Source organism: Argentina silus (assembly GCF_951799395.1).
Source record: "Argentina silus genome assembly, chromosome: 6".
NCBI classification, from domain to species: domain Eukaryota; kingdom Metazoa; phylum Chordata; class Actinopteri; order Argentiniformes; family Argentinidae; genus Argentina; species Argentina silus.
The window spans coordinates 20,272,512-20,286,926 of record NC_139660.1 but is presented as its reverse complement, the minus strand read 5'-3'; the positions used below and the strand labels follow the sequence as shown (position 1 = coordinate 20,286,926).

Here is a 14,415-nt window from a genome sequence, read left to right as displayed (position 1 = left end):
TTTTTTTTCTGTGCCCCCCCCCCTCCCCCTCCCCCTCCCCCCCCCTCCCCCCGCTCGTTAGCACTCCGCACCACACAAAGCCTTTACTGCACACAGAGTGAATGGAAGAGAGAGAGACACACAAACAAATAGTCAGAAAACTCTGTTTGAATCTTACCAAATCTGTGCATCTATATCCATGCTGTTGTACTTAGGGCCACACTCCCTCATCAATATAGTTTTTTTTAGTACTGAGGATGGACTATTGTAGACATGGTACTAAGCACATGTTATACCTGTACAGTTGTAGAATGAATGTATTTATCCTCCCTCCCCTCATTTACGCCTCTCAAGCTTGAGTTGAATGCCTACAGTATGAACCCTTGTGATGGTCAAGGCCCCCCCCCCCCCCCCCCCCCCGCGCCCACTCCCCCCTCCCTGAATCGACCATGAAAATGCAACTGAATTTCCACGCACCTATTTTTCAATGAGAAATGTTGATGTTTTACTTGATATGTGTGTTTCACCAAGGGCATCTCTCTTTGTTCTTTATGGAACTCTACAATACAGCCTTTGTTTATTAAAAAGACAAATTTAAACTACTGATCTTGGCCTTCTTTCATTGAATGTGTTTTTCTCATTTATTGTTTATTGCATTGACACATTGTCAAGAGAATGGACACGCAGGAATTGTAATTTGTTGTTTAATGATATTAATCTTCATAGTATGTGTTTTATGGTCTGGTCACTGTGAAAAAATATTTCAAAGTGTTTTACACTGATAATAAGCAACATAAGGCTCCTAATTTGCTTGTTCAAAAATGGGAGCATTGTCGGCCATCTTTACCGTAGAGATAATCCAATGGGAGTTTTGAATACCGCGTCTAGCGATTAAATTATATGTAAATACATTTTCAGACCGTTTACTAAAACTGTGGCGGAATAATCTAACTTTGATAAAGACCAGGTACACACACACACACACACACACACACATCTTGTCTGCACTACCGGTGTATTGGAAAAGCTCTTTTAGTGTTAATCATACAGGGTTGAAAGTCCACGTTTTAACTCTGTGCCATCCACTGTAAACAACTGCAGTCCAGTAAGTAGAGAGAGAGGGAGAGATGGTGAGAGAGAGGGAGAGAGAGGGAGAGAGAGGGAGAGATGGTGAGAGAGAGGGAGAGAGGGAGAGAGAGAGGGAGAGATGGTGAGAGAGAGGAAGAGATGGTGAGAGAGAGGGAGAGATGGTGAGAGAGAGTGAGAGAGAGGGAGAGATGGTGAGAGAGAGGGAGAGATGGTGAGAGAGAGAGAGAGGGAGAGAGAGGGAGAGATGGTGAGAGAGAGGGAGAGAGAGGGAGAGATGGTGAGAGAGAGTGAGAGAGAGGGAGAGATGGTGAGAGAGAGGGAGAGATGGTGAGAGAGAGAGAGAGGGAGAGAGAGGGAGAGATGGTGAGAGAGAGGGAGAGAGAGGGAGAGAGAGGGAGAGAGAGGGAGAGATGGTGAGAGAGAGGGAGAGAGAGAGGGAGAGATGGTGAGAGAGAGGAAGAGATGGTGAGAGAGAGGGAGAGATGGTGAGAGAGAGGGAGAGATGGTGAGAGAGAGGGAGAGATGGTGAGAGAGAGAGAGAGGGAGAGAGAGGGAGAGATGGTGAGAGAGAGGGAGAGATGGTGAGAGAGAGGGAGAGAGAGAGAGAGGGAGAGATGGTGAGAGAGGGAGAGAGGGGGAGAGAGGGAGAGAGGGGGAGAGAGGGAGAGATGGTGAGAGAGAGGGAGAGAGGGGGAGAGAGGGGGAGAGAGAGGGAGAGATGGTGAGAGAGAGGGAGAGAGAGAGGGAGAGAGGGAGAGATGGTGAGAGAGAGGGAGAGATGGTGAGAGAGGGGGAGAGAGAGGGTATAAATCAATACTGTATTGTAATTTCCACACAATGCAAAGTCCATTTGGCACAGCAGCTAGGCCATCCATTTCGACTGAAACAGACCTTAATTTCTATGGCAATCAATCGTTCAGACCACAGGAAGAGGAACAGGATTTTAAAATAATTGTGTCCAGAACCGACAAACTCCTGACTGAAGCTCATGTTACAAACATTCCTCTTTCATCAAGAAGGAAGACATCAGTGTCTTCCACAGCATCCACAAGCCAGAAGACTTAAGGCTTAAGGCCACACACACACACACGCACTCACTCACTATCCCCCCCCCCCCCCATTGCTTAAGCAAGTCCAACTATTGTTCTTAGACATATTTAGATGGTGACAATGATGGCAAAGTTTCTATAGCCTACAAATTGTAGCAGGTTGATAATGTTAAATGATAAGTATTGACATACCTTGTTTTGATTGTTCATGTGTTCAACTTCACTGTAATTCCCACTGTACTACATACAGAACATGTTTATGAGGCTCTTTAAGACTTCAGGCCCTCAAATAGTGGGATTTGGGGATTAGTCACTTGGATGCAAGTATGCACATTTGAATTCATGTTTTGGGTGTTGACCTGAATTCTGGAATCTATGGTTTGTACTGTAGTTAGCTGACCAGGGCTGGTGCCTTTTCTCCTGGACCGGACAGAGAATATTATTTTTCTTCTTTTTTTCTTTTCTTGTGAGTAATAAAGCTTCATAATGAATCACCAGCCCTCATGACCATGTACATAGTGAAGCTTAGTTTTCATTGGTTTCCCTGCATTATATTTGATGATGATGTGCAGCTGGAAGAAGTCCACCTCTCAGCTGTATTGATACAATGCATGGGGTTGGATTACTGTAAACAATGCATATGTGTAAAGTGTGTGTGTCTGGGCCAAGATGAGTCTTTGGAAGTTGACTTTTATGATGTCATTATGCCTTTTTTCACAGTAGACTAGATTGCACTCAAATATATGTACTATGCAATATATAAAACAGTTGTTAACATTTAAAAGTGATTTTGTTAATATCTAGTTGTCCTTTATTCATAAAAATCATATTTGACAATGATATACAACGATATACACATACTGTATATTCCCTCATAGATTAGTAAGTAAAACATGAATACTCCTCTCAAATATACAATGCAAAACATAAACCTTTAATTCAACATAACAACTACGACTACTATAATTTACGATAATTGTACATTCCTCTTCTGGTTTACTATATGAAGACATGCTACTTTGGAGAGTGTGATTCCAAATCACCTCCGCTTCACTACTACTGTACATTTCCAAACATTATAAATATAAGCTTACATTACAAGTCCACATCCTAAATTACAGTATTTTGCCATTGATCTTTGATTATTAAGAGATAACTGTTCTTGATATGTTTGCTGTAATCATGTCTCCTCATGTCCCGCAGCAGGTAGGGTCAGCTCTATTTTGGGTACTTGAATTCTGTGTTGGTGTATTTTAACCAAGTGCTGCTCTCTGAGAACTGTCCACTGTAAAGGTTTGGCTTGTACGTAATGTACAAAGCTCTGTGAACGTCTGAAATGATGCTGGGTTCTGTTCCTTCTTTGGTGACTTAGCATTGAGTGTGTGTTGTGCTGGGGTGCATAACACTTTCACTCTCTTTTAGGAGGGAAGGAAGCAGAATTCCAAATTATTATCAGTTTTCATTGTCATCAGTTGTGATATATCACAGTCTAATGTTCTTAAAACAGGAATGTTCCAAAATCCAAACAAATATTTGTACTACATTTATCGATATAGGATAAATACATTTGGAATTGAGTGGTGAAGTCTGTTCTCTAGACTAAGTGGGAGGGGCTGCAACCCTGCAAGTCATCAGCAATTACAGAATCTGCATTTCTATTTTGACGATCAAAGAGCGACAGCCTCCTGACACAAAGACACCTGACACAAAGACAAAGGAGTCATTTCATCTGTGGAGTGCATCATTTGTTTATTTTTTCACTACTCTGTATGTATTGAGCGCTACCGACATCTTGTATCGCCCACAAACCCTGTATCTCTATACTGGCAAAGATTGCAATGTGCTTTCTCCCCATTCCTGTTATTTCATCCCTCAGGAGGACATATCGACGCAACACCTCCCCTCGCAACCATTCCAATCTAATCTACCCACCATCCTCAACTGACCACGACCTCACTGTTGCGGGAGGACTTTGGAACTGCCAGTCAGCGGTCCAGAAAGCAGAGGCTATCTCAGCTTCCGCCTGCTTCATGTCCCTCCACTTCCTTGCTCTCACAGAGACATGGATAAACACAGCTACTCTGGCAGCCCTCTCTGAAACTGTTCTCCACAATTTCCTCCCTCCTCAACCCACCTCAATCCCCCTCCTCCCTCCTCCTTGTCTGCAGATGACTTTGTCACCTACTTTGAAAAGAAGGTTGATGACATTAGCAGCACTTTCTCTCTACCTCTCGCCATCACTGCTACCACTCCTTCCAAACCCACTGCGCTACACTCTGTCTCTGGTTTATCACCTCTTTCCCCCCCCTCCCCTGATGATATTCTAAAACTGGTCACATCCAAGCAGGCAACCACCTGCCCCCTCGATCCTCTGCACTCTCCTGGTTTGCATCCTTCCTGGCTGATCGCTCTTACCAGGTGACCCTCACCACTAACCCTCACCACTCCTAGGGCCCTTACTGTTCTCCCTCTATCCCAAATCTCTTGGCTTGGTAATTTCCTTCCATGGTTTCTCCTACCACTGCTACGTAGATGACACTCAACTCTTTCTCTCTTTCCCCCCCTCTGACTCACATGTGGCAACACGTGTTTCTGCATGTCTTGCAGACATTTCCACCTCAAGCTCAACCTTAACAAGACTGAGCTGCTTTTCCTCTCAGGGAAAGCCTGCCCTTTCCAAAACTTCTCCATCACAGTAGAGAACTCTGAGAAGACAGCCAAGAACCTTGGGGTGATCCTTGACAACCACTTATCCTGTGTGGCGAACATCACAGCGACAGCACACTCCTGTAGATTCTTCCTCTACAACATCAGAAGGATACGTCCATTCCTCACCAGAGAAGCAGCACAACTTGGTCCTGACACTTGTGATCTCTCGCCTTGACTACTGCAATACACTCTTGCCCGGGCTCCCTGCCTCTGCCATCAGACCTCTGCAGCTCATCCAGAATGCTGCCGCCCATCTGGTGTTCAATCTCCCCAAATTCCCCCATGTCACCCCCCTCCTTCGCACCCTTCACTGGCTCCCAGTAGCAGCTTGCATCAGATTCAAGACCCTGGTGCTTGCCTACTGGGCGGCAAAGGGAACAGCCCCTCCCTACTTGCAAGCAATGGTCAGCCCCCAAACCCCTGTCAGATCACTCAGCTCTTCCATCTCGGCTGGCCACCTGGCACTGCCGCCTCTACGTGGATGGAGCAGTTGCGCTACTGGGTCACAGCTTTTCTCTGTCCTGGCGCCCCGCTGGTGGAACGAGCTTCCCACTGCTGTCAGGACTGCAGAGTCACTACTTATCTTCCGCGGTAGATTGAAGACCCATCTCTTCAGGCTACATGTTGACTGTCCCTCCTAAAGACCTCTTCATCTGCACTACCCCCTGTACAGTTTCTCTACTGTAAATACGTTTTTTTAATTATTTTTTTATCCTTTTAATCCTTTTAATTTTTTTGATCCTAGCATAGATTACTTTTTCTTATGATGACTGATGGATAGATGATTCACTTACTTAGACAAATGTATTTGTTGTAAGACGCTTTGGATCAAGGCGTCTGCTAAATGCCATAAATGTAAATGGATATTTCCTTTTTAGAACTCTCAATGTTTCACCTCTTCCCCACCTCTCCCCACAAGTACTGTAATAAATCTTTAACACTTTACCTGTCTCAGAGTTCCAGGGGTGACACTTATTTTGTACAGCATCCAGAGAGGAACCAGGAGTGTTGAAGACAGGGTGAAGAGTCCACCAATGGCATAGCCCCACCAGGGGTACTCATATGTGTTGTTAAACTTGAGTGGGATGTACTTGACCAGGGAGAAGATAAATGTGCCCTAAAGAGAAAAAGGGTCAGAGCATAGAAAGCAAAGGTCTTATGATGTTGGTGATGGGCTAATCATACAGACAACTCAAGGAGGTTTTTTCTCTCTGCATGTGGTATTTATGTATTAGGTATTTTACAATGTACTATAGACATTCATCCTGGTTGTTTTCCTTTAACTTTGAGAAAAGTGTTGAAGTCTAACTAGAAACATGCATTCAAATTCTATGACATGAGATGAGTCTGTCCAACAACTTGACACTGCTGTATTGACAGACTATGACTACATCATCCCATATGGATGAGACGTCCTCTGGCAGCTTTCACACACGCTTGCTAATAGTTTCAGCAAGGTGAACAAACAAAATTCCTGCCCCAGAGTTATCTGTTTAAACCAGACATATTTACAGTCAGCACACGCACACTTTCAATAAACATACTTGCATCTGATAGAATATTGACGCAAGTAGGCTTCTTCAAAGAGGAGATGGAGTTAGTTCAACATAATGTCTATATACATAATGCTCTTACACAGCATTGCATGTACAATAGATACAACAAGATCCAACAAGTCATGAAAGATTCACACAGTCGTGTTTCAGTATAATACTTACTATGCAAATAGCTGGTGTGATGTACAGCCAACAGTACTTCATGTATGGCGATGGACGATAGCCAATCATGTCCTCAATATTATCATACAGTCGATCTCCACCTAGAGGACACAGATATTTTTGCCATAATTAAAAGCCTTGAGTCATGCACAACGATGTGTGGTTAAATTGTTAATGTGAAGCAGTGTTATTGGCTCTGTGCAGTGTTCTGTTTTGGCCAGTGTGTAAGATCCACCTTAGTTCATACAGTAGATCATTCATGGTTTCAAATATTCCATTTATTATTGCAGAGAAGAAAGAAATAGTGGTACTGAATGTAGGCTACTGTGTATGCACAGGCACACTGTATGCATCCGAGCCTCCCAATTCTTTTTGAGCCAATGATCAATTGTTTCTAAACATTTGGAATAGAAATGTTTATGCATACAGTATACAGTGATCCATTGCATTATACTGTATTTGTTAGCTATATTTCAAAGCCCTGCTACCTCTTACCATACACCCATCCCACACAGACAGACTGGAGAACGGCAAACGACAGGAGCGTCAATCCACTGCTGGCATAGTAGTCAAAAAGCAGAAAGATGTATAGTCCACCCTACAGACAGAGATCGAGACAACCTATCATTGTACAAAGTTAGATTAGCAGTAAAAAAATATATATATGCGTACTGTATATATTTAGTATCCTGAGGAGCAACATGTGTGGCTCTCGTGCATTATTTTCTGAAATCATATTACTAATCAATCCATCTGTTTGCCTTACTGCTCTATGTAAGGAATTGGAATGTGAGGAGGTGGTTGGCCTCTCACCTCTGTGACCATTAGCAGGCCAATCAGGAAGCTTCCCACACAGACGGCAAGGAGGAGGAGTTTACGTCGATGGCCATAGCCGAAAAAGGTAGGATACAGGTCTGTGATGGCTGTGACCAAAGTCTCTTGGGCCACAAACTGTGGGGCAAAAAAAGAAAGGACATGTTAGTGGGGATGTACAGTATAGTATGAGGTGTTAGACATACAGTAATGATACATTCATACACTGTCAGCAGATCTTATTTAGTCACAGATATTAGGTACAGGCCCTTGACCACAGCATGGCAAATGTACCTTCCATTCAAACAAAATGGACTGATTAATCCTACCTCACTGTCCAACCCAAGGAAGATGATCATGATGAAGAAAAAGACAGCCCAGAGCTGGGGTACTGGCATCATGGACACTGCACGAGGATAGGCAATGAATGCCAGACCAGGACCTGCAAGTGGCACAAACATTGTCCCATACATTAACTGAGGCAAATTTCAGTAATATCACAGATATTATTTGGTTATTATTAAGTTGTTAAGAAATTGAATGCGTAAGCGTTTATCATCAATTCTTACCTGATTCAGCTACCATTGAGATGTCCACACCCTGCTCATAAGCCATGAAGCCCAGAATAGAGAAGATAGCAAAGCCAGCCACAAAGCTGGTTAAACTGTTCAACAAGCACAGGTACACGCAGTCCCTGAAATAAAATAAAAAGTACAAATAAATATATAACTCTAACATTTCAGGACAGAGAAATCAATGTCTAGGAATATATAATATAGGTTATCTGCAGTATTTAATAATGTAATGTGAGCCTTATTTCACCAATGTGATTACCTGTAGCAGTTGTTGGTGTATTTGTTGTAGCTGGATAAACCTGTCAAAACCCCGGTACAAACTCCATAGGAGTACAATACCTGGCTCCCAGCATCCAACCATACCTGAAACAGTAAATTAATCAAAATATATGTTTTAATTAAATGTGTCAACTGGGTAACTGTACATCATCTAACAGTTGATAGGAGGGTGAGAGCACAAGTTGGTTTCAAGTTGAAACAAGTTGTCATACAAAAGTATTTTCTGGTACCATGTGAATCCACTCATTGGTATTCTTAAAAAAACATAAATCCTTCCCACCACATCACATAACATCCACAATCTATATTGTAATCAATCATCTAAATGTCAGCTGCAATGGTTTGTGATTAGACAAACATAATAACAAATGATGTTAAGCATTCATAACTGCAGCACCTGAGGGTCAGTGAGGCGGCTTGGGTCTGGGTAGAGGTAGAACTTGATGCCATCCATGGCCCCTGACAGTGTGAGTCCTCGGACCAGCAGCAGCACCAGCATCAAATAAGGAAAGGAGGCAGTGAAGTAAACGACCTGAGAGAGGTATTACATTGTGAGTCCATGGCACATGCTGACAGCTCTACAGTATCCATGGTATCAGGAGTAGAAGTGAGGAGATCCTGCCTCACCTTCCCAGTGGACTTCACTCCTTTCCACACACAAAAGTAACAAACGATCCAGGACAGCAGAAGACACAGAGCCAGGTCCCAGCGAATACTGCCCAGCTCTTCAATTCCTCCTGACAAGCCCAATATTCTTCTCCTAAAAAATACAAAAGCTATTTTAGGAACATTCACTCAAAGGCTGAAAAGATACATCCTTATAGATAGATAGATAGATAGATAGATAGATAGATAGATAGATAGATAGATAGATAGATAGCTCTGGCCCCTCTTGTACAGGACATTTGTGTTACCAGTCCAGTCTAGTTTATTGTCCAGGTGCAACCCCAAGTACTTCTAGTTCTGGAACACCGCCACATCCTCTCCCTGGACAGGGGGACCCTAGTCCTCCTAAAGTCCACCACCATCTCCTTTGTCTTGCTGATATTGAGTAGCAGGTGGTTCTGCTCACACCACTCAACAAAACTGTCCACCAGTCCTCTGTACTCGGTCTCCTGGCCTCCACTGACACATCCCACAATAGCAGAATCGTCAGAGAACTTCTGCAGATGGCAAGTATCTGTGTTGTGCCTGAAGTCCAAGGTATAGAAGGTGAAGAAGAAGGGAGCCAGAACTGTCCCCTGGGGGACGCCAGTGCTGCTCACCACCCAGTCCGACACACATCCCTGCAGCTGTACAAACTGTGGCCTGTTGGTTAGGTAGTTTCTGTAACCCGTGTTTCGGTATGAACACCGGTGACTAGAATATGTATATTGAATTCGGGTATGGACCAGATATCAGAAGATAAAGGCTCGTTCAGGAGAGAGGGTGGGATGCACAAGCAAGAATGAATCATACAGAGGTATGTTATATTTAAAAGGTAAGAGAATGCTGTAGAGATGTAGGCGTCCTTCACATGAGCATATAACAGGTCCAGTGTTTTGTTCTCCCTAGTGGGGCACTTCATAAACTGGGAGAACGTTGCCAGTGTTTTTGTCAGGGTGACATGGTTAAAATCCCCAGAGAATGCAATGAATGCACTGGGGTGCTGGGTCTGTAGTCTCGCGATAACAGCGTGCGTAGTCTCACACGCTGCCTCCTTGTCGGCAGGGGGGGTGAATCCTGTCCGCCCGCACAGTCTGAAAGCCCACGATGGTGGTGTTTGCGTCGGGAATTACCTCCTTCAGCCAAGTCTCCATAAAACACATAAGACTGCATTCGCGGTATTCCCTGTCCTCTCGCCAATGCCGTAAGCTCCTCCACTTATTGCCCAGAGATCTCACGTTGCCCATGATGATAGAAGGAAGATACAGTTTATATCGCCTTTTCTTCATCCGTCGCTTCACCCCCGCTCTGCTTCGCGATGCCGTCTCCTTATTTCCTCTGGTACAGTGGGCCTCAACCACTGCCGGCTGAGCCAACGCGATCAACTGTTCTCGAAAGTAAATAAGCGCTCTCGCAGCATGCAAATCCACCAGCAATAAAAACAGTCCCTATGAGTAGTAAAACGGTGAACAAGTAAATAAAAAGTGTCCATGGTTATTTTAGTTAAATTTGGATGTCGGTTATAATAAACGGTATAAAAACTACTATAAATAACTAAAAAGACAGAGCTGCTGAAACAGGCAGTCAGCTCTACCGACGCCTTCCAGGAACATCTTATATAGAGATTTGATGGTGAAGTCACTTACTCCCAAAACTCTACTACTGGGGATGTTGTGTTCCACTGAGAGTTGTCAGGGGAGGTGTTATTCTGGTCATGCTCAAAGCAGTCGTCTGTAGGCGGGAGAATAGAATAGGCAATTAAACATTCTGATACCTCAACCAGACCTGGGAAAATGATATATTTTAAATCGTTTCAAATATTTGAAAAATGTGTGTATGTGCTTGATTTGGCTTGCATTCTGAAACAACTCCAGTGCTTACATTGTGCCTCACGAGGAAATTAAGCACACTTCATGTTTTCAAATATTTTTTCTAATATTACAGTACACATTTTGTCCAGGTCTGACCTCAACTTACACAAACACATGTTGACACAAAAACCCACAAATGGCTAGGTTGCCAGTGACTCATATGCAGAATTGCAGGGCTTAATGCCAGCAATGTGTGCAGATGTCCATAACATGCAAAAATATATCTGGTCATTACAAACGTATGTGTAAAATGTAATATTGACTACCTGTATTCCAACTATTTTGACAACTGGCCCAGGGAAGTTCGGAACTGAAGGAAAAGAAGAGGTAGAGGAACGCCCAAGCCAGAATGATGATGTAATACATCCCAGTGTACAAAACTACCACTTGACATCCATAGCCCAATCCTATTCAGATAGACCAAAAATAATAAGGCAGAAAGACAAATAACATTCATTACAAAGGGAAAAATCATTATGAAGTTCACTCCTCTAAATAGCCTGTATCAATTCAATCAGAACTTTGAAGTCAGTAGTATTTTGTAACAGACATCGTCATTTAGTCTTTGACTATGTAATCTGTGTAAAGCAAAACTTACCTTCAAAAAGTGGGCAGATGTTTCTCCAACAAGTGATTCCACCCTGACTGGTATACTGTCCCAAAGATGTCTCCAAAAAGAAGAGAGGAATACCGCAGGTGAACAGGAACAGAACGTAGGGGATGAAGAAAGCCCCTTTCAAACAAGAATTTAACATTTGCATGAAACACTGAATTGATTACTGTAATGCATGTGAACCAAGACATACTGTACATTGTAAATGATTTGTTACAATAACAACACAACACAAAAACAACTTTTTAGTATAGCATGCAGCAGTTTTACAGTGTGTCAGAAAGGCTATGCATACTTTCGCTCACTAAGATGTTATTTGCACAATTGAGCATTTCCCTTCATAGTTTATAAACCCAAAAATGAACCCAAAATTCCCTATCTTCACAGATTATTATGTTATCATTTAGTGGTTGTCTGTCAAATATTTACTCATCAACAAACAATATGACAGGCCCTGTGCTCACCTCCTCCGTTTTTGTAGCAGAGGTATGGGAACCTCCACACGTTCCCCAGACCAACGATGTGTCCAGCTACTGACAACAAGAACTCCATTTTGCTGGCCCACTGGCCCCTCTCCTGAGGCTTGGGTTCAGGGTGGCCCATGAGGCTCTCTAGATTTGTGCGCTCCATTTCAGCCTTGTGTAACAACACATTGTTATGTTTTAGAGAGTTTTTAGATATGATCAGTTCTCATTATTATTTCCCAATATGTGTTTGTTAAGTGCCTGAAGCAGGGGAAGGCAACTCCAACCCTCTGGAAATATCTGCTGGTTATCATTTGTAAGATGTCCGTCAGGACAATTGTACCGTATCTACAGTTTCCACCTCAGCACCTACTCCAAACTGAGGAAATCCTGACAGCAATCACAATCACCATCCAGATGGCAATACAACCGGTCAGACCATCTCTGGATCTAGGCTTTATTCAACAGAATGCAGTATATGCATGCCATTCCAGTATCTAGTATCAGTATCTAGACCCTAGGTCCCCCCTAGGGTCCCCCCTCCCCCTTCACTTTAAGTTAAGTGGCCCAGCAGTTAAGTGGCCAAACAGTTAAAACACTGCTCCATGTTGCTAGTCCTTTTCTTAGTTGCATGCTATTGGACTGAATGTGTTCAGCCTGGCCACCCAGTAAACTGATTACTGGACATAAGGGAATACAGTACACACACTTACAGTTTCTGTCAGCCTCACCTTACCATAATATTTTAATAGCTGAACAGTGTCACAATAAATGGATAAGTGCAGCCATTTCAACACAGCCATGCCAACAGATCAGAAAGAGTTACATTATATAAGAATCAATGGCTATATATCAATCATTTAAACGTCAAAAAATGGATGTACCAATCCCAATTGACTGATTTGCAATGTTGTCATTGTAGTACTTCTTGTCAATGTCAATGGTCTACAACATTAGACTGCTTAAAGAGAGAGGTTTAATGTTTGTGTAGAGAGGATCCATAACCTTTAGAATTGTTCACTAGTTCTCACACCTATCTAATTTCAAACTGCACATTTAAATAGTTTAAAGAACCCAAGGACAAAGAGAAAAGTACACTGTACCTCAAGCTGTTGATGTGTTTGGTCTACCAAGAAGTGTTCACAACGCCTTAACCTCCTGCTTTGCTCTCAGTATGACTGTTTGAGTTTGTGAAGGTGTGCAGGATATGATGTGAGCTTGGTGTAAGATGGAATTATAAAGGACACAAGAACCAGTCCTCAGTCGAAACCAAGATAGGGGAGGATCCTTACTCACACTCGTCAAACAAGCACATAAAGCCCCTCAGTATCATGTTGTGTAGCAGATTTTAGCCTAGATAAATGATCAAAAGGTTATTGGCAGACATTCAGCACCCTTCTAGCTCTGTCCTAAGTTTCTGAAGAAATCAGATGTTCAGTTAAAATAAAAATACACTACATTTAGATAATAATTAATTATCCTGTGTACTATTCACAGACAAAAGTAGCAAAAACTAGTTAGTATTAGTAAATAATGTATGAAATTGCAATACATTATTTTTTATTGTGACCACATACTGTATGTCATATTTACATATTTACATATTTACATATTTACATACCCTTAGCATGTCTTTTCTACCAAGATAAGGCACAATATTGTACAATTTATTGGATAAAATCAAGGACTGAATGGCAAAGGTTCAATTAAACACCTATTGTTTCACAATACCCCCAAAACATTTTCTGATGTTTTTATACATCACATTACTGTGACCTTGTCTTGTCAGGGCTAACTAGAATGTTTGAAAAACAAATTTTAGCTAAGTGAGTGCAAATATGTCTGATCAAACAAACAGGTTTGGTTTGTCTCTTAACACAGGTGTACAGTATTCAATTTCTAACTGAACTACAGTGTGTAATTATCAGATTAGACCTGTGGGTATTCAGTGAAGAGAGGTGATTAGGGATCATTTTGGGAATCACTGCCATAGAAGAAGAATGATTTCCATTTTACAGATCTACTTGATTACTATATGTGGCATGGTCGAATACGCCACCCCCTGGTTTATAAAAACAAAGAGCAAGATCAATAAAAAATTCACACAAAATGTAAGGGAGAAATGGTATGGTTTCTTTATTGTTACAGAAAGTAAATCCACAAATAGCAGTAGATGGATCTTCAACCACTACAGACTGATTAGGATAGGATGAGATTAATAGGGCATGATCCACAGCACTTAGGTAGGAAAAAAGGTTAGTAGGGGTTCTTTATGGCACCATTGAGGTGCAACAAAGTCATTTATAGAACCATTTAATCAAATTGAAATGAACAAATAATCTCAATCATCCTAAAACTAAGTAGGACAATTGCAAAAATCACCAGTTTCTAACATTCTATCTATGATCTTCTAACATACTATCTATCCTTCCAACCATATATCTATACATATAACCTTTCAACTACCTAGCCATCATCCTTTCACCAGTCACTACTTCTTCACTCAGGTTAACCCATGCGGATTAACCTCTTAATTGTTTTGATCTTCCTATACCTCCCCTCTCCCATCTATCCATTGTCTCTTTCATCTATCTATTCATCCATCCAGTCA

The 14,415-nt window shown here is 42.2% G+C and overlaps 1 protein-coding gene across 1 annotated transcript; it reads right to left on the bottom strand.

Moving 5' to 3' along the window:
- Positions 1-3,007: 3,007 nt before the first annotated feature.
- LOC310806310 (sodium- and chloride-dependent GABA transporter 2-like) lies at positions 3,008-11,970 on the bottom strand (the record flags this gene model as incomplete). The annotated part of the gene is made up of 14 exons (XM_083672362.1): positions 3,008-3,532; positions 5,773-5,943; positions 6,545-6,645; positions 7,040-7,142; positions 7,358-7,495; positions 7,687-7,799; positions 7,927-8,051; positions 8,192-8,295; positions 8,609-8,743; positions 8,839-8,971; positions 10,503-10,587; positions 10,994-11,134; positions 11,326-11,460; positions 11,805-11,970. The coding sequence occupies 14 exons, from the start codon at positions 11,968-11,970 to the stop codon at positions 3,371-3,373; spliced, it is 1,812 nt and encodes a 603-aa protein (XP_083528488.1). The 3' UTR covers positions 3,008-3,370.
- Positions 11,971-14,415: the final 2,445 nt, after the last annotated feature.